The sequence below is a fragment of the Fringilla coelebs genome (genome assembly GCF_963513975.1).
Source record: "Fringilla coelebs genome assembly, chromosome: 1".
Classification (NCBI taxonomy): domain Eukaryota; kingdom Metazoa; phylum Chordata; class Aves; order Passeriformes; family Fringillidae; genus Fringilla; species Fringilla coelebs.
Genome location: NC_140028.1, coordinates 151,011,821 through 151,036,207, shown reverse-complemented (window position 1 = coordinate 151,036,207; position 24,387 = coordinate 151,011,821). Strand labels below are relative to the sequence as shown.

General features: G+C 42.5%; 1 protein-coding gene across 3 annotated transcripts in view; it reads left to right on the top strand.

Moving 5' to 3' along the window:
- Window positions 1-3,144: 3,144 nt before the first annotated feature.
- LOC311159164 (uncharacterized protein) overlaps window positions 3,145-24,387 on the top strand; it is a 28,341-nt gene continuing 7,098 nt past the window's right edge. Inside the window, exons 1-8 of one of the 3 annotated variants that reach the window (XM_084215086.1) lie at window positions 3,145-3,245; window positions 8,826-8,952; window positions 13,139-13,247; window positions 13,473-13,639; window positions 15,393-15,494; window positions 16,008-17,787; window positions 20,466-20,588; window positions 21,852-22,032. In XM_084215086.1, the coding sequence (XP_084071212.1) occupies window positions 13,494-13,639; window positions 15,393-15,494; window positions 16,008-17,787; window positions 20,466-20,588; window positions 21,852-22,032 (2,332 nt within the window). In that variant the 5' untranslated portion in view covers window positions 3,145-3,245; window positions 8,826-8,952; window positions 13,139-13,247; window positions 13,473-13,493. Of the gene's footprint in view, window positions 3,246-3,477; window positions 3,623-8,825; window positions 8,953-13,138; window positions 13,248-13,472; window positions 13,640-15,392; window positions 15,495-16,007; window positions 17,788-20,465; window positions 20,589-21,851; window positions 22,033-24,387 lie in introns of those variants that run through there. The other 2 variants (XM_084215085.1, XM_084215087.1) reach the window with 2 other exon arrangements.

The following is a 24,387-nucleotide window of genomic DNA, read 5'->3' as shown; positions in this document are numbered from 1 at the left end:
ATAGATATATATATATATGTATTCTATTGCAGATTGTTCAAACCACTGAAATTCCCTATTAAAAACATAAATACTCATACTTTCTTGCTGTAACTCTGTTCTTGAACCAGCAGAAATAATTTCTGTCTAAACTGTTTTTGTGGATTTTTGTCTGGATTTCCTCTCTTTCCCTCTGTCCATCCAGGCCAAAGGAGTGTGGAATTCTGCTAAAATCACTAAAATCAGTTTGTGTTTCAGTGCTCTGCTGCCACAACTCTGGAAATCTTTGGGTTTTCTCTCTTTTCCTTCATCCCTGCTGAGATTTTTCATCTTTCAGGGTTTTGAGGGGAAAAAAATTTTAAAAAAGTAGAAATTATTAGAAAAGCTTCTTGTTTCAGTTTGAGATATTATTTTATTCTCCAGTTGTGCTGACTTGGCAGCTGGAGGGTGTCTGGGAATGTCACTGGAAGTTTTGGGACAAACCAGAGGGGGAACAGCAACTCAGAAAAAAAAAAGTTGGGTTTTTAGAGCTGATCTCATTTCCTACTTATTGCTGTGTCAGAAAAGCTGCAGGGAATAAACTTGATATTTGGGGAAGGTTGTGTGCTGTGTGCCAGTCACATTCTCTTTTATTAGAACAGTTTTATTCAAATTTTGATGCTTAACTTAAATAAATTCACACCAAAGGCAGATTTTGGGGTGGGTTTTTTGTGGTTTTTCTTTTTAAATTTTGTGGGAATTTAGCACTTTCTCTTTTTTCCAGTCTCAAGGTTAATAATTCCTGACTGATGATGGACTCCACTTCCCAGCAACCCAACTAAATTGCATTTTAACTGGGTTTTGTGTCATTTTCTTCAGAAAGATGAAGATGGATCTGTTTGCCATTCCCATTGTCTCTGGGTACATTTATTTGCTGAAATAACATTTGCTTTTTTTTTTTTTTTTTTTTTTTTTTGGTAGGGCTAAAAATAGATTGATGTGTGGGGACGGTCAGGATTTGTAATCTCAGGCGAAGAATTGTGGGAAAACCATGATTTTATTAAGGAAAAATAATGTCTAAAAGGTGATAAAATGCAACTGTCACTGAGAAATTTAATAAAGGGGAAAATGCAAATCAGCTTAGCATGGAAGAAACCCTTTACTTAAAATAAACTTCATTTAAAATTCTTTTTAGTGTTATTTTCAGTGGGGACACAGGAACAGAAGTGCCACCACCACCAAAACCACATGAATTCCAGTGAATTATTTGAGATGCCAAACCCCCAGAGATACAAGAGGTGTACAATCCTTTTACTGTGAAATAGGATGTAATTGTAAATTTATCTGTCTATTAAAGCAATTAAAATTTCCCTGCTGGGTTGTGCTTTCTGATTACAGCTTAAATGGCTTTGAAATATTAAAATATATAGTTTATTACTCTATAAGTATAGTACCTATACACTAATATATATGCATGCTTTTATTATATGTATATATATTTGTTTATTTAATATATAAGTATATAAATATAGTATGTACAGATGAATATATACTAATATAAATAGTAATACATATATACTTATATATAAAAGATATATAAATATAATATTTATAAATTAAGATATCCACTTATATATATATGGACTTTATATATTTTATAGATATATATTTATACTGATATTCTTTTTATATATATATACACACACATATATAGTTTAAATAGATATACATCTGTATACACACATACTTTTTTATATATATACTTTTATAGTCATATAATTTTATATATATGTAGTTCTACACACATATACACTTTAAATAAATATACACATATATACATACGTATGTATACATATATACTTTGATTTATATTTTTATACTTATTTTATATATATGTACTTTTACACATATATATACTTTAAATATACATAAATATATGTACACACACATATATATGTTTATACTTACATACTTTTATAAATGTATTTTCACACGCAAATACATATACGTATATATGTATATGTATATGTATATGTATATATGTATATAGATTTTAAAGTATACATATGAATGTATACTTTAAAATATATATACATATATAGTTTAACTATATGTACATATATACACACATACATATACATACTTCTCTATATAAATTTATATTTATATACCTATATATAAAAATAGATATATTTAGTTATTATATTTTATTATAGAATTTAATATACTTATATATAGATATACTTTTACTTTTTAAGATATATTATATTACATTACATTACATATCATATCATCATATATAACATGTTATATATTATATACATATTATATATATAATATATATGTATATCGAATATTCTATATTTCTCTATAACTACAGAACAGTGATCACCTGAGCACAATTAGTCGCTAACTGGGGAGGAGAAGCCGCATTTCCCAAACCTGCAGGCGCTGCTCTCCCACCTGGGCAGCGTTTCCTCATTAAACGGCTCAGCTCATTATAAACCCCCGGGCAGCAGCATCCCGACCCTCGGCACAGCGGGAACGGACCGCGAGTCCCAATTCCCGATCCTCGGCACAGCGGGAACGGACCGCGGGTCCCAATCCCGACCCTCGGCACAGCGGGAACGGACCGCGAGTCCCAATCCTCGGCACACCGGGTACGGACCGCAATTCCCAATCCTCGGGGACACCGGGCACGGACCGCAATTCCCAATTCGCGATCCTCGGCACAGCGGGAACGGACCGCAATTCCCAATCCCGACCCTCGGGCACACCGGGCACGGACCGCGATTCCCAATCCTCGGCACACCGGGCACGGACCGCAATTCCCAATCCTTGGCACACAGGGCACGGACTGCGATTCCCTATTCCCGATCCTTGGCACACCGGGCACGGACCGCAATTCCCGATCCTTGGCACACCGGGCACGGACCGCAATTCCCGATCCTTGGCACACCGGGCACGGACCGCAATTCGCGATCCTCGGCACACCGGGCACGGACTGCAATTCCCAATTCGCGATCCTCGGCACACCGGGCACGGACTGCAATTCCCAATTCGCGATCCTCGGCACACCGGGCACGGACTGCAATTCCCAGAGTCCCCGCGCGTCCCGGCCCTGCGGTGACATCAGCGCTGCACGGCCGGGACTGGCTGGGCAGCGGCAGCGGCCGAATGTGAGCTCGGCTTTCTCCCCTCTCCTCCGGGGCCTCCCCGCAGCCCGAGCCCGCCGCCGGGGCCGCCCCCCAGCGCTCCGGGAGGCTCCGTGGCCCGGCCAGCCCGAGGTGACATCGCGGGGACACGGCGGGCTCGGGGCGCGCTGCGCCCGGCGGGGCCGTTCCCCGAGCCCGCCGCTTTCCCGGGGCTTTCCCGCCGCTTTTCGCGCTGTCCCGCGGCTCCGGGAGGGTGGAGGAGACGCTTTGCCATAGCCTGGCAACAGAGCGCGTGTGGTAACCGCGGGCTGAGCGGGGATCCGGCTCGGCAGCGCCGGGGACCGGCTCGGCTCCGGCCGCCCCTTGCCCGCCGGGCTGTGCCGGAGACAGACGGAGCAGCCGGGGAATGGCAGGTGCGACCTGACGGCTGCGCGGGGTGGTCTCGGTGCGAGTTGGCGCTGGATGCGGGATGAGGTTTCTGCGCCTCCGGAAGGGACAGCAAACTCGAGGTGACCGGAGGGATGCTTGGGCTGCCCGGGGAATAGCAAGCTCGGCGTGTCCGGAGGGGACAACAAGCTTGGGGTGTCCAGAGGGATAATTCGGGGTGCCCGAAAGGATGTTCGGGCTGCCTGAAGGGTAATTTGGGGTGTCCGGGAGGGATAACAAACTCGGGGTGTGCAGAGGGATAATCCAGGGTGACCAGAGGGATGCTCGGGCTGCCCAAAGAATAATTCAGGGTGTCTGGAGGGGATAACTAACTTGGGGTGTCCGGAGGGATGCTTGGGCTACCCAGAAGAATATTTGGGGTGTCTAGGGGGGAATAACAAACTTGGCGTGCCTGGAGGGATGCTTGGGCTTCCCGAAGGATAATTCGGGGTGTCGGGGGGGATGCTTGGGCTGCCCAGAAGATAATTTGGGGTATCTGGGGGGGATAACTAACTCGGGGAGTCCAGAGGGATGCTTGGGCTGCCCACAGGATAATTCAGGGTGTCCAGAGAGATGCTGGTGGTTTAAACATCTGGAAAACCACCCAGGATACTGATTTCTGCTGATTTTGATGATACTGATGTTGATTTTGTGATACTGATGTTTCAGTGATGCCTGCACTGTAACACTGGCTGAGGTTGTTGTACTTTAAAGAAAAGTGTGGTGAGTTCCTTTCCTAGTAGTGTTCAGATTTCTCAGTGCTTTCAGGTGGTTCTTTGATACCAGTGCCTGACAAAACCCAGATTTCTCCAAGTATCTCGTGGTGCTGAGCACCAGAGTCTTCTGGCAGGAAGCTTTAAAAGTCTTTCTCAAAGTGAATAGGAAATTTGGGAATCTTGCTGTCATCTCTCCCCTGAGCTGTGTAGTAACTTCACAGCCAGGTAATGAAAACATTAAAAACTTCTCTGTTTCTCTTTAGGAACTGTTTAGGTGTTTGAAGGGATATTGTGACAGTGTTTTGTTCTGATTTAATTTGTTCTAATTATGACTTGAATTTCACAAAGGGAGGAGGAAGTTAAGTAGGAAAATGGTTTAAATCTCATTTGTGTCTAATGAAATTAAGACACAAACTTTTCTATAACATTTAGTTGTCCTGATCCCTGTTCAGCTGATTAAAAAGGTCTCTTTATTTTTGCACATTTCACACCAGTTTGTAACTTCAATAAGTGTGGGTTTTCCCTGTTCAGCAATGGATGGTTTCAGCATTTTTGTGTGTTTTAAGATATATTTGGAAAGAGTTTGATTTAGTGGAATTTAAACTGTACTGGATAGGTCAGAATGAATTGGGAGAAATATTTTGTAACTCCAGCTGGAATTTTATATTCCTGAGCAAAAAGGTTTATTTTAGTACCAATAATCCTGTTTTACAGCACAGGGCATTATCTACAAATCAGGCACTTGTAGTGCCTTCGAATTATTTGACTTTAAAGTGAGTGGAAGTCCACTAAAATCTCATTACCTGTTTGTTTAATATTCCCTTGTGTTTCCTGGGACTACCAGGAGATAATGGAGTGTGACATGTGACAGGAATTGTAAGTGGAGGTGAATTACATTCCCTTATACTTGCATGGAGTCTGTATTAAAAAAAAAAGGCAAAACTTCTGAGTAAAACTTCTAAGTAAAATACTTGGAAATAGTGGGACTGGAGTGTTCAGAGTACTTGTGGCTTTGGGCAACAATTAGGAGTGTGTAGAGCTGTAAGATCTATCATTAAAAACAATATTAGTAACTTTTTGAAATAGTTTAAATGAACCTGAGCAGGGCTTTGTTTCTAAACTATCTGCTGGCAAATTATTATTATTTTTTTGTACACAAAGCAAGAATTTCAGTCAGTGGGGAGGTAATGAATTAGAAGCTTTAATATAAAGGTTGCAGAAGTGTTCTGTGTGTTTGGGTAGGGGTTTTGGCTCAGGAAGAGGCACCTGACAGAGACTCACTGCCTTCTTTCAGGGGTGGAATTGAGGAGCTGGTTGGAACCTCTTATCCCCAAAACCTTTCTGCTATGTAGCTTTGTAAAGCAGATAGGCCTAAATATAAAATAAGTCAAAAAGAAAAAGATGTGTTTGAGAGAAATGTGGGTCTTCAAGCTTGGCACCTGATTCTGGAGCTCGTAATGGGGTTGGGAGTTCTCAGGCCTTCCCCATTTCCTCCCTGAAATCCCCTTCTTATTTACCACTACTGCAGGAAGCATCTGTTTGTGGCAGCCACAGACAGAAAATCCATTTTTCTGAAGGAGGCTGGAGCACAGGGGCAGCACCCTGAGCTGGTTTTGAGCACCTGTGTAAATTTTAAGCTTCACTTGGACTCTTGCATGGGTTGTGGATTCTAAATGCAGCTCCTGCAACACTTTGGGAGTTCCCCATGATTTCAGGGAGTTCCTGTTTTAGAGAGATCAATGGATTAATGTCTGGGCTTCAGGATATCCCTGGGTGCTTTGTGAAATCCACTGCTGAAGTTGCAAATAAGGGTTGTGGCACAGAGGTAATGATTAACCAGGTCAGTAATGTGTATGGTGAGGGGTGCCTTGAGAGAAAAAAAGCTGATAAAAGGTTGATGGGGTGAGATCCCATTTCTGGGAGCAAAATCCAGGTTGGACATCAGATCAGCCAAATCCCTGGTGCTGCAGGATGAGGGGATCAGCCACACTGGGATGTGGAGTCTTTGCTTCTTTTCTGTCAGGGTCAGGATTAAATGTGTGAGATGGATTTCTTGTTGGGACTCAGATGTTTATCAGTTCTTATCTATGCCACAGTCTCACAAACCCTGAGCTCTGCATCACTTCACTCTCACAAACTAAAAATGGAGCCCCATCTCTCTCTCTACAAGGCCTTTGAAGGATCAACTGTCCAATTAAGAAATGACACCTCAATTATTTTCACTTTTAACCCAATAACCAACCACCCATGGCTGCAATGGGGACTTTTTATCCAATTACACAAAACCACCCAAACCCATGGAGAGGGAGGTGAAGAAGAAGGAGCAGCCTCCACTCTAAACCTTCCATCTTGCTTTATATCCATTACTTATAATCTAAACTGTTAAACTCTTGAGTTTCCCACCCTGTGATATCACACACTTCTATTCCAACTCCACACCCACAATTCTAGTTCTGGAAGCTTCTCCAGGGCCTCAGGTCAATGCAGTGTTCTCTGGGGGTCAGTGCCTGGCAGCACAGAAATCTGAAATTCTCAGCAGCCAGGGCTCCAACAGTCTGACATCATCTCCTTCCTTTAGGACAGGAGCAGCTGCTTTGTCAGGTTTGGAGAATTTATCATAACGTGACTGCTGTGAAATTTGTCCTAATTTATCTTAATCATAAAAGCTGCACTGCCACAAAGCTTTGCTGAGTGAAGTTCAGTGAAAATGAAGCCTTAGGTTTGTGCAGGGTGTTGGTTCTCTTACCTGGGATGTTGCTGTGTCCTGACAAGTGTCACACGAGTGGCAGGGGACAGCCACAGCCTGACAGTCCCTTGTGGCAGAGAGGTTGTGCTGTAATGGGTCAAAGTGGGAGGATTTTGGGATCAGAACATTCCACCTGGAGTGCTCTTGGGGACAGGAAATCGTTCAGGTTGGAAAAGACCTCTCAGGTCATGGAGTCCAGCCCTGTCCCCACGTGTCACGTTCTGAGGCCTTTTGAGCTCTGGCGATGATTCCACCAGTGATGGGAGTGATGGATTCCAGCCCCTCCCTGCCATCCTGCTCCAATGCCTGCCTCTGATAATTCACCTGTGGGGAATCTTGGAAGGAATCTGAGCTGGCACCTCTGAGTTGTTTTTCATGATGTGTTTATTTGTTTTATTTTCTTATCTTCCACCCAGGCAGGAAGGGTGAGTTCAGCTCACATCTTCACTGCATGGTTGAGAAGGTCACCAGACCCTTCGTTACAAGACTTTTTAAGGAATTATTGACCAATAAAACACTGCCAATAGGATATTTATGCCAAGGATATTTATGTTTTTTGATTTAAATATTTTGTCTTATGGACCCATGCTACAGTGTAAGCTTTTTTAGCCAATCATGTCATAACACACAAACCTACAGTATTGTATTACAAACTCCTTGTTTACTTCTGTTACTACTTTTATTTTTTCTAGATCTTAAACTTTAAAACTCTACACTTTCCTCTACTTAGCTTAACGTGTCTCTGCTTTAAGTTATAAATCCACATTCTCACTTCTGGCACCTCCATTTGGAAGCTTTTTCCAAGGTCTCAGATCAAATCCTGGGTTTAATTCTAAGCTTTGTCTCACAGGCCCAAAGTTCTGAGAGTTTCCTGCATTTCTGATTCATGCATTTAAGTAAAAACATAAATTTCCTTGTTAGCAGTGTGTTATTGGTCAATAACTCCTTAAAAAGTTTGGTAACTTAAGAGTCTTGTAACCTTCTGAGCCACACAGTGAAGGTGTAAACCAAACTCACCCTTCCTATCTATACAAAAGATTAGAAAAATAAACCACATCATCAAAAACAATTAAAAGTCCTGTCTCAAATTCTGTGGGAATTGAAAAAAACTAGAAACTTCTATGGACACTGAAGGATTTGATCTGTAGCTTTGGCAGAGGCTTGGATTGATGTAAAAATACAATATACAGATATTAGGTAGGAAAATCATACACTTATGTTTCTATAGTTGTAAGAAAGAATGGGCTTTAAATAAGTGAGAAATTGTATTGATAAGGTGGTGAAGGGTTTATAATGTAGGGGTGTGGTTGTATGGAGCTAAGAGTTTAGAAGTTGTAATAAAAATATATTTATGCATGTGAGACAAAAGCCCATTGGACAAAAATATCCACAGTGTAGTAGAAGTGAGTAAAGGTGAGAGGTCAGAAAAGCAAAATAAACCTGTGACAACTGTCTGTTGGTTTTGAAAGTTCTATATTGTCTTGTAATAGAGAAATTGACTATTCTTGAGCTATGGCTTGCTCCTCTAAAACCTCACAGCCTCTGAGACTGATGTTTATCTGAGCAATGAATAGTTCCTAACCTGAAATTAGTCCCATCCCTTCATTAAAAGCAACAACAAGGATAAAATTCCTTCCAAAATTCCCCACAAGTGAATGATCCCCCCTTCCCTGGCAGGGTGGACTTCCCCATCTGGCCTTTGGCTAGGGATGGCTGGACTGGAGGAGCCAAATGAGGGGGGGTTAGAAATGAGTTTTGTGTATAAATACAGCTTTGACAGACCTGGTAACTGCTTTGTTGGGGGTTTTTGTTGCTTTTGAGCAGGAGAAGTTGGTCCTTAGGAGCCTTGGTTCCTGCCTGCACGCAATGCTGCTCGCTCCAGGGGAGACAACCTGGCTGCTGATGACAAGGACATGGTCCAAGTGCCACCCCTGGGCAGTGCCAGCCACAGGTGAGTCTAAAATGGAGTTTTTGCAGGGCAGCAGAAATAGAAACTTGGGTGAGGGGTTTGTTTTATAGTGAATAACCACATTACACAGCAACCTCAGCACCTGGAGGGAATGTTACATCCCAGATGGAGCAGCTTTCCTTGGTTGTGTCAGAGTCATCCTCTGGTCATGGAAATCCAGCAGATCCTCCCAAGCTCTTCTTGTCTTAGTCAGTCTCACCACAAAGTCCTGGAGAACAGCTGTGTTTCCATGGACCCAAAAAAAAAAACCCAAAAAAGTCTTTGTTAGTTGAAATGGGTATTTAGTATGAAATGAGTATTTAGATGCTTGTGTTAAAACAAAATAAACAAATGGCCTGTGAGCTTCTGAATATTCTTAATTGTAATTTAGCAACAGAAGCCATGTATTCAACAAGCACCTCATAAATGTATTAATTTTATTTATTCTTTACTATTATTATAATTATTAATTTCTTCCCACACACCTCTTAAAATTTATTTTATTTACCTTTATTCCCACACACACATCTTATTCCCCCTCCTTAAAAAGTGCTTTTTTAGGTGATTTTGACCCAGCTAAGAGGAGTCTGGCAGACTTGGGTCCTTTTCCTTTGAGAAAGAATCAAGAAACTTTTTCTTTGTCTGCTGAAAAGGAACCTTTCCTTTTGCTGCTGCAACAAATCATTTTGATGATGTGAGTTCAGGATTTAGAAGGAAGTCTTCAGTAATCTGCCATTTTTATAGTTTTATCCCTGATATTAGGAGGTCTGAGCAACTGACCTATTTTCTTCCCTGAATTTGGTTTTTTACATAGTCTTTTTGCCTGTTTATTTCTGCTGGTTCATTTATTGGAAAACCCAAAAAAGAAATTTAGAGATTTCTGGTTTTTTTTAATTTTTTTTACTTTATTTTTTTATCCAGTGTTTTCAGAGAATCCCTGGCAGTGCACCCTGAATGAGTCAGGCAGTCCCTGTGTGCTACACATTCAGATATCCATAGGTGGGAATTATTAAAAATCTTTAAAAAGCCTCAAAACAGTGCTTTATGTGCTTGTTTTATCCTGCCAAGAAACAAACCCCAAGAAATAAACAGGAAATACTTCCTCTGCCAAGGAATGAGAGTAGAATACCCTCAGTGTGGATGTGATAATGCTGCAGTGCTGCTGTTTACTGTTGTTATCAGGGATGTTGTTGCAGTGCTCTGGGGCAGGGAGATCCTGCAGCTTTATGATAACTGGTTCTAAAAAGGTTCTTGGCTAATTTTAGTGCTTTTTTTGGAAAATCAGGAGTTTTGTCAGGTGGGATTTCATGTCAGTGAAAGCAGTTTCTCCTGATTGTAAAACGAAGCATTATTTAGCTGTGGTTAGGTTATTTTTCAGCTTATATCTTCTCAGAGAACTCCTGATATGAGCCAGACGCTCTTCTCACCTCTAAAGAGGATGAAATTCTTCCTAAAGGGTGCTGAGGCTCTGGAGCAGCTTCCCAGAGAAGCTGTGGCTGCCCCAGGCCAGGTTGGATGGGGCTTGGAGCAGCCTGGGATGATGGAAGTTGCGGGTCCATTCCCATCCCAAACCATTCTCTTTTAGTCCCCCAGATGTTCATAACCATGGCATCATTTAGGATTCTCCATGAAAATTCTGAGAACTCCTTCCAGCCTGTCCAGTGGGCTTCCCATGCTTTGCCAGGCATCTTGGAATGACAGGCACAAGTCTTGAACTGCTGCCAGGGCTTTGGACAACTCTGAGAGCAAAACCCTTCCAGTGATGAGGAGTAACTGGGGAGTGTCTGTCGATTCTTTTGCTTCTTTTCTGCCAGGGTCAGGATTAAATGTGTGAGATGGAATTTTATGTTGGGACTCAGATGTTTATCAGTTCTTATCTCTGTCACAGCCTCACAAACCCTGAGCTCTGCAGCACTTCACTCTCACAAACTAAAAATGCAGCCCCATCTCTCTCTCCAAGGCCTTTGAAGGATCAACTGTCCAATTAAGAAATGACACCTCAATTATTTTCACTTTTAACCCAATAACCAACCACCCATGGCTGCAATGGGGACTTTTTATCCAATTACACAAAACCACCCAAACCCGTGGAGAGGGAGGTGAAGAAGGAGCAGCCTCCACTCTAAACCTCCATCTTGCTTTATATCCATTACCATAATCTAAACCCTTAAACTCTGAGTTTCCCACCCTGTGATATCCCACACTTCTATCCAAACTCCACACCCACAATCCCAGTTCTGCCATTCCATTCTGGAAGCTTCTCCAGGGCCTCAGGTCAATGCAGTGTTCTCTGGGGGGTCAGTGCCTGGCAGCACAGAAATCTGAAATTCTCAGCAGCCAGGCTCCAGCCAGTGTCCTGCTGTGGAATCCTGGCAGAGAGAGGGTTTTTACAAGGTGCAGGTCTCTGTTTCCAGCTGTCCCATCCGGGAGAAGCCTCTGTGTGGAAATTGGCTGGGACACATCTTTCACTGATCTTGCAGACCACAGAATGGCTTGGGTTGGAAGGGACCTTAAAAATCATCCCATCCCACCCCCTGCCATGGGCAGGGACACCTCCCGCTATCACAGGTTGCTCCAGCCTGGCCTTGGGCACTTCCAGGGTTTTTAGCAACCTCAGCTTCTCTTGGAATCTGTGCCAGGGCCTCCCCACCCTGACAGGGCACAACTTTCTCTCAGTGTCTGATCCAAATATCTCCTTTTTTTCAAGTCACAGATACCACAACAATATCAATGTCTAATAGCTTTAATACTATTTAATTTAGTATATATTAATACCTGAAATATTAACATTTTACTGGTGAAGTTGTGCTCATGTATTTCTCCTCAAAAGAAACCTTGGAAGAGAATTTAAAGGACTGCTTGAGGCTTTTGGAAATGGTGGATGGTTTTGGTAAATACTTTTTTTGCCTGTTCTTTCACTGTTTGAATGAAAAAAAAATTAGTCCAAAAGACCTGTCTGGGCTTCAGGTGTAGTTTTTTATTGTTGTTTTTGAAGGTAATTTATTAAGATCAGTGGCTTTCCCAGGATTTGCAGGGGAATGAACTTAAAGCCCTGCTGAAGTCTGTGGGAGTTATAATTTGACTTTTCCCCCCTGCCTTATTTTTTTTTTAAGGTCAGCATTTAATTAATTGCTTTTTAACTTTGAGATTCTGATTGATTCAATCCCTTTTTTTTTTTTTCCCTGCAACTTGTTAGTGGTTCCTATGCAAACCCCAGAGGAGAATTAGTGTTTGCCTGGGGGGAAGGACAGGCTCCAGTGTTCTGGAAGCACTGAGCCTTATCTAGGGTACATGAAGTCCCTCTTCTCCTGGGCTTTAGACACATTGTCCTGCACAACTCCCATCAGCAGTGATGAATGGCTCTGGAAATAAAACATAAATCCATTTGTTACAGACCCTATTTTTAATCTGTGCACAAGTGTTTTATTCTCTGGCCAAGGAGCAGGAACTTCTCTCTGTCTGCTGCTTCTTTGTGGCCCAAACAGGACCAGGGGGTGTGGATTTGCTGCTAAATTCTTGTGGGATTTTTGGCTTAATATTAGTATTTATTTAACCTAATATTTGGTTAAATAAATACTGCCAGACTGTTCATATGTTCCATAAGGCTTATATGGAATTTTACAGGGTATTTGTGTGGCCTCCATGGAGTCCTGGTGCCTCTAATTCTGTTATTTAATCGGGATTGGTTTGGGTGTGCAAAATCAGTTTGTAGCAAGTGATAAAGTCTCAGTGTAAACTTTCTATTTATTTATTTAAAAACATTCACTGCAGGGTTGTTCTGCCCTGCTCTTGGAAGGAGCACACATGACCAGAGAATATTTCTGTCCAACCTCTTCAGAAAATCCCCAGGAAGTGAGATCTGAGTTTGTGACAACTTTCAGTAGGCCAAGGATTAATATTAATTAAATTCAGTGAATTCCAGGTTGGAAAAGGCCTCAGATATCATCTGCTCCAGTCTTTCTTGGCATAAATAACCTGGGAACAAATAATTTATTTGTAATATTCCTTTCTTGGCATAAATAACCTGGGAACAAATCATTTATTTGTAATATTCCTTTCTGCAGCAGTGCTGGGTTACTTTTCTTTACCCACATTTTGCTCTGTGGAGTTCCCAGCTGCCCCTCCCTTCTTCACTGGAATATTTTGTGGGTTTTGGGGTATAACAGGGGTGATGGCTCTTGTTTTCCAGAGGGGATGTGTTTGCCTGGCACAGGTGCATTCCCAGTCTCATAGAGCTGTGAAGGTGCTACACCAACACCTAAAATGTGAAACCTGTGGAGAATTCCTATTACTGTGCAGTAAGTCAGCTCTGATATTTGCATATTTATTTTTGGAAGACAGATCTGGGTTAATTTAAGGCAAGGGAGGGACCATGATTTAGACTTGATCCTTTTGTCATGGCTATGTTACACAGAAAAATTAATTTATTTCAGGAAACAAAAGCAAAGCTTTGCTTTGCTGCCTTTCCTGCTCACTGGATGAACATCTAATATTAAAAAAACATTTTTCTCTATTCCATGCAGGTAAATAGCAGGAGGCAAACCATGGACACCCAGTTGTTCTCCCCATTCCTGGGAGCAGTGCCCAGTCCCCCCACACACCCAGAGCCCTCCCAGCTGTGCAGGGACTGGCTGGGATGTGCTGAGGATTTTGGATCCCAAACTGCCTTCCAGGAGTGCCCAAAAACGAGGTATCAGCATCCCTGCTGGGGCCTGGGGGCTTCTGGATCACTTTTTTGTTACAGAACAAATTCTGGATATTTTTGGGGGAGAGCTTCAGGCATCTCTGGAAACTCTGCAGCTTTTCTTTGCTCTGAGGTTGTGAAAAAAAGGAGTGTGTGGGTTTTCTTTTTTCTATCCTAGAGCCAAGTGATGGTGACAGAATATTGCCTTTTTTTGGAGGGAATGGGGTGATAGAGACTGACACAGCAGCTTCTGATGAGAAAATGCTCTTTTAATGAGTGTTTCTAATACCTTAATGAATTTTTGCATTATTTGCTTAATAAGAAAGACAAAATCTGAGGTGGGGGAAAAGTGGAGTCCACTGGCTCACAAAGAAACAGTTAAGGAAATACACAGATTGTGAAAAACCTTATTTTTTTAAACTGGTTTTCTGTGGGAAGTGTCAGAGTGATGTGTATTTTTGAATAAAAGATCACACAGGTTTGGTGTCAGCTGTGAGAGTTAATTTTAAGCAAGAAGTGGCAATTTGCTAATTAAAATATACAGTATTTTCTTAAAGCAGCCTTTAGATTATTGCAAGGCAGCTTTAAAAACAAAAAAGTTATGGAATTAGAATTAATCCATGTCTGCACCCATTCTGAGCCAGTGGATATTCAAAATTCCTTGATGTCTCCCTGTAAAAAAAAAAAAAAACCAAAAAAAAAAAAACCAAAAAAAAAAAAAAAACTTTGAAAGAACTTTGCTATTTGACCAAGACACAGAAAAGATCTGCTTATCAAATATCAGTTCTGCATTCACAAAACATTTTCAAGAGTCTTTGCACTTCTGAGCATCCTAAATTAAATCCAGGTTCCTTGGAGAGGAAACTGAGCAGTCATGGGGTAAATCTGGGACTGAGTTAGAGGTGGAACTGTGGTGAGGTCTGAAAAGCCAGCAGGGTGTGATTCTCACTGAGATTAAAATGTGATTTTTGTATGAATTTGTCCCAGTTGTGTGGTCTCTGTTAATCAGCAAAGGCAGTGAGCAATTATTTGGTAGCCAAGGGGGTTTGGGTAAGGTGGGACCAGGAAATCTCAGAGATCTGTAGGGACCCTGAAAGGATTCCAGGTGGGGAGAGAAATTTATTGGAGCAAAATAATGAGGATGGAGAGAAGGAGAGCTTTATAATTAACTTGTGAGGAAGAGTCAGGAGTCATTCCAAACAACTCCATAAAAATTGAATCTTACACCTGAAGTAAAAAGTCAGGTTTCTTTAAAAATTGTTGGAAACCTTGGGTGTTTACCAGAAATATTTAGTAAAATTTTGACCTGTCCAAAAGGGGATTAACAAGTGGTTCAAGTTAAGTATATAGAACTTAAATATAAAATTTTTTTTGAGAGTAACATAATAGGTTTTGAATTATTGGGCAGTAGGTAAATTAGAGTGCTCCAGACTTTGAGAATATTGATTCCATTTATGCTCTAAACTACAGTCAAGGTTTGAAGGAATGTCCATGAAGCAGTTTTTTTTCCTTGGGAAGAGAGAAAAAATTTTGCTGCTTGGAAGGTCTCTGGTGAAACAAGAAGGAAAATAATTCTACTTCACTTGGGCTCTAGAATTCACAAATGCAGGAAGGGATTTCTGTGGAGGGATGCTGAGGATACATTAAATTCAGAACTAAAAAATACTGCTAAAATAAAGGTTTGATCTTCTTTTTGTCTGTTTTGTTTAGGAGAAAAACACTTATTTTAAACTTTTCCTTTGTGGCTTTTTTTTTTCAGGACACCAATAAATCTATCTTACTCTGGCAATGGCCCTGATGTCTTTGGGTTGGTGTCGAGCATTTTAGAGGAGCCAAACAAGCCAGAGCCAGCAACAGATTGGTGAGTTTGTTCTGAGGGTGCTTACAATTTCTGTGCTGGTTTTTATGCCTGTTGTCACACAGATATGATACACATTTTTAATTATTTCAGAGTTGAGTAATGACAGCCTTTCAGATCCGCTTAAAATGTGGAAGTGTCTTTACTTCATTTGCCAGTAAAAAAAAATACTGAACTGTTAAAAATGCAGATTTTTTCAAGTTTTCTATCAGCTTTACAGCATTTGAAGAGGGGAAAAAATATGATTAATTTTAACCAGTAGGGAGTTGACAGAATACAGTGGAATCTGAGATATTTAATTAATCCAAATAAAGTCTGCATTTCTGAATGTGCAAAATAAACAGTGTGGGTGATGAGATTTCCCAGAGCACTTGCTCAGCTACAGTGGGAATATTCCTCCTGTTTTTGAGGAGAGCTGTGCATGGCTGGTCAATAATGTAACACATGATGTGTGAATTATTTTAAAGCAAGAAAGGTTTTAAATCCTGATGGGAGGTTGGTTTAACTCTGTTCCAGGAATTCTCTATCAAGATTGTTCCCCCCTGTGTGGGCACCTGATCTGGCCAGCAACGGGGAGTTCCCAGGGCTGCCAGCTCAGCACTGGGTCCAAACCAAGGATTTTCCCAACCTGTTGAGCTCCAGCTGCCACCAGGAACCCCTGCAGGAGCCTCCTGAGGTGGAGATGCTGCACAGAGGTTTGGGGGACCTTCAGCTCCTGGAGACTTGGCTCTCTCCCCATGCTCATCCCAGCAATGCCCTGAGGAACCCTGACAATTCCTCCTTGCAGAACAGCACCACAGCTCCCCAGGAAGGAGCTTCCTTCCCAAATGGGGGCTGGAACCAGCATTTGTGCACTTATGACCATGGCAGGTTAAATGGAGGTTATGAAAAATGTGGGTCCAGTTTTAGCCCTTTTGCTGCTCGGAACAGGATGAAGGAAAACCCCAGCGCCCAGAAGGAGTTTTGGAAAAGAGGAAAAGCTCTGAAAAATTACGCTCAAGGACAAACTAAGTATTCCCCTGATCTTTCCAATCAGCCTGGTGATAACTCTTGGGATAAAATACCCCAGGACAGCCACCTGTTCTCTAAGAGATATGAGAACTTCCCAGCTGCTCACAAACTGCAGTCACCTGTCCATCCATCCCTACATTTTTTCAACCCACCCCCTAAGGAAAATACATTTTCTGGAGGAACAGGCAGAAAACCCCAGGAAAGCTATGTGCAAAATGGCCATTGTGGCTTTACTTTGGGGGATGCTTTTAATAATAATAATGAGTGTAAAGTGAATATGGGCCCTAAGGAAAGCTCTCCTCAAGCAGCTGAATGTGATTTATCTGTGAAAAATGCTGTGCAAAATGGGAATTACTCCTCATACCAGGGGTGTGCATGGCTGGATGGGAACAGTCTGGCAGCTGCTGCATCTGAAATTCCATATGGAAAACAAATGGCAACGAGCCCCCAGTCCTCATCAGGGGTTTCCACCATGTCTGGGGGCTCTCCCACCCACCAGCCTTTCACACAGCCCTCCTTTTACTCCCAGCTCCTTCCTGCCCTCCCTCCCAGGAAAGATGGGAGGTTGCAGACATCAAATGGAGTTTCCAGTCATTTGGGGGTTCCTCATTTCATCTCAGAGAGCCAGAAGCGGATGAGACCCGTTGGGAGGTCCCAGGAGGAGGCCGGGGTGAGCAGGGACGGGCGGCGCCGCAAATTCCCCGTTCAATTTCCACCTGACTGCTTCGTGCAGCAGAAGGCTGCAGGTGAAGACCCTGCTGAGAAATACCACAGGTTCCCAAAGAAGCAGAGCCAGGAGAGTGGCAATAAAGATGACAGAAGAGGTAGAAGGAATTGGATCCCTCACTTGGGATCTACGGCCCCGAACCGCCAGCCCTTCAACGCGTTTCCGAAAAAGCACGAGCAGAGCGGTGGCAGCTTGTCAGATTTCATCAGTCCTTCTCTGCTTCCTTCCTTCCCATTCATGTCTGACTTTAAACAAAATCCCAACTTCCCTCCATTTAATCACCAACTGTTTCCATCAGCAAACACCTTCAACTTCCCTCCACCACCATTTCCATTCTCGGACCTCGTTGATCTTTTTCACTGCGACGACTTCAACCCGTTGAGTCCCTTCGCCAGTGAGCTGTTCCCTGGGGAAATCCCTGCCCCTTGCTTTGCCTTTCCAGCCCCTTTTAACAAGTTCAGAGCTCCCAGGAGCCGCAGTGGCCCCGCTACTGAGCTCCACGTCCGCCTGGAGGAGTGTTACGAGCAGTGGAGAGCTTTGGAGAAGGAGAGGAAGAAGGTAAAACACAGCTGGTGATGAAGACTTGGCTGGTTTTAAGGGAGAAAGTGTTATGGTGTTTCTTCTTTGTTGGGGTTTTTTGGTCTTTTTTTTTTTTTTTTTTTTTTTGTTTGGTTTTTACTGTCCATGATACAGTTACAGCTTTCTCTTCTAGTTTTTTTTTTTTCCTTGTTGTAGTAAATCTCTGGCTGTAGTAAGAAAGAAAAGGAAATAACTAATCTGGGCACTCTCTATGTGTCTCTAGAGAAAACCTACAATATTTTTCCTTTTCCCAAAGGGAATTTCAGTTTGTTTTTCTCATTATGGTCACTTTCCTGCTTCAGACTCACTCCCAGAACTGTTGGCAGGGGAAGGATCTCACAGATAATGAGGGTATTGCACTTGGGAATGAGAACTCTGTACTCTAAAGAAGCAGGAAGAGCTTTCCCAAGAGGAAGCAAATCCCTGAATTCCATGCCAGGTCTCAGAAAATAAATTGTCTATAATCCCTGGTTCTAATAATGCACTGGGTGCTACTCCCACCTATGAGGAGCCTCCTGGTCACTGGATAAAGGTGTCTGAGCAGATTTGACCTGGAAAATCCCTTTTTCTTTCCATCATCAGCTGTGGGGCCTTGCTAATGGACTTCTGGAATTGTGAATGGAGGTGCCTGTGTTGTTCTCTCATGGATGCCTTTAGATAAGATTCATCTCTGCCTCTCTGGCCTTCCAGGCATGCTCTGGAAGTGAGCAAGGGATGGTTCTTGCTCCTGTGTTTGTCTCCTGTTCTCAGGCAGGATTTGGGATAATTAAGTTGTTTGTAAAGACCAACTCATAGTTTTTGTCTCCTGCTTTTAATTTCATTGTGAAAGGAGGGTTGTTTATCCTTATACTCATTAATCAAAGGGGCTTAATTGACCCCTAGCTCTGGTCCATTCCAGTTTTATCCCAGTGAGCTGCTCTGGGTTTCTCAGGGTGTTTCATGGTTACAGAATAGAAACTGTTCTCAGTACTCCAAACCACAGCCTGGCTCCCATTCCTGCAGCCAAACCACATTGCTCAGGAGGGGATGACTGCAAGGAGAGAGAAACTCCCCCTGGGATTTGATTTAATTCTCTCTACCTTGTCTAATCACTCAGCCCTTTCAGCTCTCTGAAACCTGTTCATTGCAGCTGCTTTGGGGTCACAGCTTACCTGTCTCCTTTCATAAACCCCACTTTTCCAGGGATCTCACATTTAAAGCATTTCCACAAGTTAGGAATTGTCTGCAATATTAAATGTGCACATAGTTTAGTTAACTGCTTATTAACTGTAATTCTTAATTACCTGGTGTCATTATATGAATCCATGAGCTTTTCTCCATCCATTTTTTTTTCCTGGATGCCTTTCAGGCTCCTCAGATGATGAATATAGGTGGAGTCAGCTTTTGTAATCTATGTTAGATGGGGGCAGGGACTAAATATTACTACTACTACTAATAATAATAATAAAAGTAATAATATGATAAATAATAAGTAAATAATAATAAGTAAAGCAAAAAGAGAAGGACTTCACCACATACTTTCAGTACAAATATGCACAGTATGGACTTAGGCTTGCCTTGAACTGCAGTGCAGCACCTGACCCCTCTCTCTTACATCCATGGTACCCTGGAGAAGGAATGAGATAAGGAATCTACTGCTAGCTGAGTCTTTTTTACTCAAGTGTCAGAACTTCCTAACCAAAAATAGGTTTGGTGATGTTTAGTCACTGTCTGTGTTAGACCCTGGCTAAGCCACTCTTTCTTAGTGGAAGTTTGGCTGTTGTGTTAAAGATTTTCTCTATTAAAGAAAAATATCTTCTGGCTTAAAGAGCTGGTATCAGTTTATGTTAAATGTGATTTTATCCTGATGCACTCGAGATGTGATTTATTTTGCTGTTATCACCTGGTTTTTTTTTAATAATCATAATATGGGACATTTGAGAGAAGCAGTGAGAGGTGTTGAACTCAGAGGGAGAGCTGAATTAGAGAAATATTCCTGCAATGAAACTGGAGAGGTATTTCTGACAAGGGCATGTAGTGATAGGTCAAGGGGAATAACTTCAGACCAAAAGAGGGCAGGGTTAGATTAGATTTGGGAAGAAATTTTTGCTGTGAGGATGGTGAGGCCCTGACACAGGTGCCCAGAGAAGCTGTGGCTGCATCTGGATCCCTGGAAGTGTCCCAGACCAGGTTGGACAGGGCTTGGAGCACCCTGGGATAGTGGAAGTGTCAGCTCCTTTCCCAACCTAAATGATTCTGTTGCAAATTTACGTCCAGGGAGTTTGGGATTAAACCAGTGGTTTAGCTTTTCCCTCATGGAAAAAGGAAGGAATTGTTCCTGTGAGGGAAGGCAGGCCCTGGCACAGTGCCCAGAGCAGCTGGGGCTGCCCCTGGATCCCTGGAAATGTCCAAAACCAGGCTGGACAGGGCTTGGAGCACCTTGGGATAGTGGAAGGTGTTCATGGCACAGGGTGGAATAAATGAGCTTTAAGGTCCCTTTCCAACCCAAACCGCTCTGGGATCCTGTGATATTTAGGAATGTTTTTCTGTCAGCGCCCTCAGAAGCTGATCAGGCCCTCGCTCCTGATCTGCTTGAAAATTCCAAACAGCGCCAAAAGCAGATTAAACACATTGCACTGATTTCAAACCATCACACTGACAAATGATTTCCCTTTCAGGCTGAGGCTGACCTTGCAAGGCACTTCCCAGGGCAGCCCATCCCCAGCCCCGTGCCGCGGCTCCCTGTGAATCCGTCCCGCGTGGATCGCCTGCTCGCCGACCAGGCCCGCCAGCGCGCCCGGGTACGCCTGCAGGGGCTGCACCCCTGCACCTCTCCTCGATTTGTGTGTTTATTCATCAGCAAATCTGGGATTTGTTTGTTTACTCATCAACCTCAGGGGTTTGGTGGTTTTGTGGTGGTTCTCTTTGGCTGATAGCTGGGTTCCATCCCATGTGGGTCGCCTGCTCGCTGACCAGGCCCGCCAGCACGCCCGGGTACGCCTGCAGGGGCTGCACCCCTGCACCTCTCCTCGATTTGTCCTTTTATTCATCACCAAATCTGGGATTTGTTTGTTTACCCAACCTCAGGGGTTTGGTGGTTTGTGGTGGTTCTCTTTGGCTGATAGCTGGAACTGGTCGTTGAGTTCACTGATCAGCAGAGCTCAGTGCTGGGATTTAGTTGAGGTGTAGGAGCTTGGGTTGGGCTCTGTGGTCTTTAAGGTCTCTTCCAGCCCAGTGATTCTGTGAATTGAAAGGGTGAACTTTGGGGTGGTTTTTTGGATGGAGTGGTATGTTGAGAATAGCCTTTTAAATTGATGAAAATAGTTGTCTTTTAAACTATGAAGATAGTCTTTTAAACTATGAAAATAGTCCTTTAAATTGATGAAAGTAGTTGCCTTTTAAACTATGAAAATAGTGATGAAAGTAGTTGCCTTTTAAACTATGAAAATAGTCTTTTAAATTGAAGCCAACCAGAGGTTAGCTTCTTGGAGTTATTGATAGAGAGGGGAGTCTAGGTTGGAGGAGTGTCATGTTTTTTGATTGCTTTATTGATTTTCTTTAGGTTATGAAGTAATCTCTAGGAGTTAGAAGTCTTTTTGTGGATGATGAATACAGGACTGTTTGTGGGTGTGATGTGATTTTTTTTGCAATTGTTTTTTTTTTTTTTATTAAATTTTCAAGGGTACTTAGGTTTTTCTTTGATAAAGTTTACTGATTAATTTCAATAGGGTTATTAGTTTTCTATGATAGCTTTAGAATGGTGGGTTTTGACATGGTCTCTATTAAAGGTCTGCTTCTACTTTTGCTCCCCACTGGGACAGTACATCTTTCTTTTATATGGTGAGAAGTTTCTGTATAATGAAGGGAGGTGCTGTTGCTGTTTGATCTTTGTGAGGGTATTTACTAAATGTGGGAAATAATAAAAGTAAGACTTTCAGAAATCTTTGAAAGCAGGCCTCCAGAGCAGAAAGAGCAGAGAACTTAGAGCAGCTGTAAAGTCTAAAAGTAGAAAAGTTACAATAGTACAGCAAGGACATGAAACAATAGTTTGAGTTTTCTGCCAGGTGCTCGCACTGATAGGAAGGATGGAGAGGCTTTGTGGTGCTCCCCTGCACAGGAACATCTCCAGGACCTTGGAGCTGCACCTGGAAGCCATTCAGGTGACCCAGGCACGTCGGAAGGATGAGATTGGGAATGCTGCAAACCCCCAGAGGCACGGGGGGCCACGCTACAACAACGAGAAAGGTAATGCTGCCCATTCCTGCAGCCCTCAGAGCTTTTTCTAGGATTTAATTGTGAGTTTGTTCCTCTTAAAAATGTAAATTTGCAATACCCAGCAATTCTTGTCACTTCAGCAAGGAAGTTTGCAAATACACTCCTGTTACTTTTTAAGACTTTAAATGACTTTGAGTTCTATTGGGGTTTTTTTTGTTTTCCTTTTAACTGTTTTAAAAAAATTGAAGTTTTTTCCTCTTGACTAGAAGACAACTGTAAAAACTCTACAGTGACATTATATAGCCATAAGTGGTTGTCCTAAAAGCAAAAATGTGCTTATTTTTAAGCAGGTAGAATTATTTCCTGGTATGGCTAAACTTTCTTTTCTCTTCAGCTTATAAAATAATTTAAAAAATGCCAATGTTGTGCAGAGCAATTGTCTACCTTCCCTAAATCACAAACCCACCGGGAATGACATTCCACGTTTCCCAAATTCTGTTGAAGTAAAGCCAGAATAACCTGTAGCAGCAGTAAATGTGGCAATTTATGGTTTGGGGTTAAAGATGATCTTATTTTTCTTCAGAAAATACCTGGATCTCAGAACAAAAGAGAAATTCAGTCCTTACTGCTGAAGTGGACAGTGAGGCTCCTTTAGCTGCAGAATAGCTGCTCTTGTGATAAGCTGAAAAGAGAAACAAAATGTTTTGCTTTTGCAATTCAGGTGTCAAAAATGAAAATGTAAAATGTCATGCCCTTAAGACAATAGTCCTATATGCAACCTGGCTTTTAAAATAACTCCTAAAACTTTCATGTTATTTTAGCTCCAAGTGTGAGTCAGAACTAGTAGAAGGAAGGTTCTTGGCCAGACAGGAGAAGTAGGACACTGGTTAAGTGGATGATTATGATTAGATTTAATGCCAATACAGCATCTAAATATTGCGAACACTATAAATAAGAGCTCTGTCATCTGTTACAATGAGTTATGGCATCAGCAGGTCCTGGTCATTGCTTGTTGAGTCACAGGTTTTGGTGAGACCCCCCCTCCCCTCCTGAATTCCCAGAGAAGTGTAGGAGCAGCTTGGTCCAGTTAGTCCCAGATTTCATCAATATTTCTGTCTGAAAGGTTGCAGTATCAGCAGTTTTGGCTGGAAATGGGCAGGCTTGCAATCCCTGGCCTTGCAGGATTTGCAGTTGCAAACAAATCCCCTGTGGAGCTGCTTTATGATTTAATTTCTGTGTTTGAGCAGATACTTGTGCTTTCATTCTTCCATGCAAAAATCAGTGTTCCTTCCTTCCTGCAAAATCAAAAAACTGCCTGCAGCCTCAGCAGACCAGTTTGCCCAGTATCCACCAGCATTTTGGGCCCTTTTGCTGCATTTTTGACCCTTTTTGCACAGACAATTCACCTGAGATGTTGCCTCTGTCGTTACCAGAGCAGCTCAGCTGCTCCTTGAGCACAGTTTGCTCAGGGGTCAGAGTTGAACAAATTTATGCAATTTAAAAAAATAATTTAATAATGTGTAGGAGCCCTGGCTGCTGAGAATTTCAGATTTCTGTGCTGCCAGGCACTGACCCCCCAGAGAACACTGCATTGACCTGAGGCCGTGGAGAAGCTTCCAGAATGGAATGGCAGAACTGGGATTGTGGGTGTGGAGTTTGGATAGAAGTGTGTGATACCACAGGGTGGGAAACTCAGAGTTTAAGGGTTTAGAATATAGTAATGGATATAAAGCAAGAGGGAGGTTTTGGGGAGGAGGCTGCTCCTTCTCCTACTCCTCCATGGGTTTGGGTGGTTTTGTGTAATTGGATAAAAAAGTCCCCGTTGCAGCCATGATTGTTTGGTTATTTGATTAAAAGTGAAAATAATTGAGGTGTCATTTCTTAACTGGCTGGTTTACCCTTAAAAGACCATGTAACAAGAGATAATTAGTCATTTTGTGCCTTGTTAATGAAAGGCTGCAGAACTCACTGCTGTGAGACTGTAACATAGATAAGAAAAAAAAAGCCACCTGAGTCTAAACGTGAACTATTGTTTCAAGTGCCTTCAATCCCCACCTCGACAGAGGCAGAAATGTCAGAACCCAGGAGATTCCTCTGGCTGCCCTGGAGTACTTGAGACCCTGGCAGGGGGCTCAGAGACCTTGGCATGGAGTCCAGAACACCTGTGCCATGGATTTTAGCCCATGGAAACAATTACCAACTTTGTGTGAGGAGTTACAAGCCACAAGAGTTGATTTTTCACAGGGTGAAAAAGTAGAATTTGGGGGTTTTTTAGAAGGGGGGCTCAAGAGGCAAGATGGAGGGATGTGGGTGTGTTCTTTCTCCTTCTTCTCAGCCTCCATCTTCTGCTGTGATGGTGATACTGCTGGATTGGTTTAGAGCAGA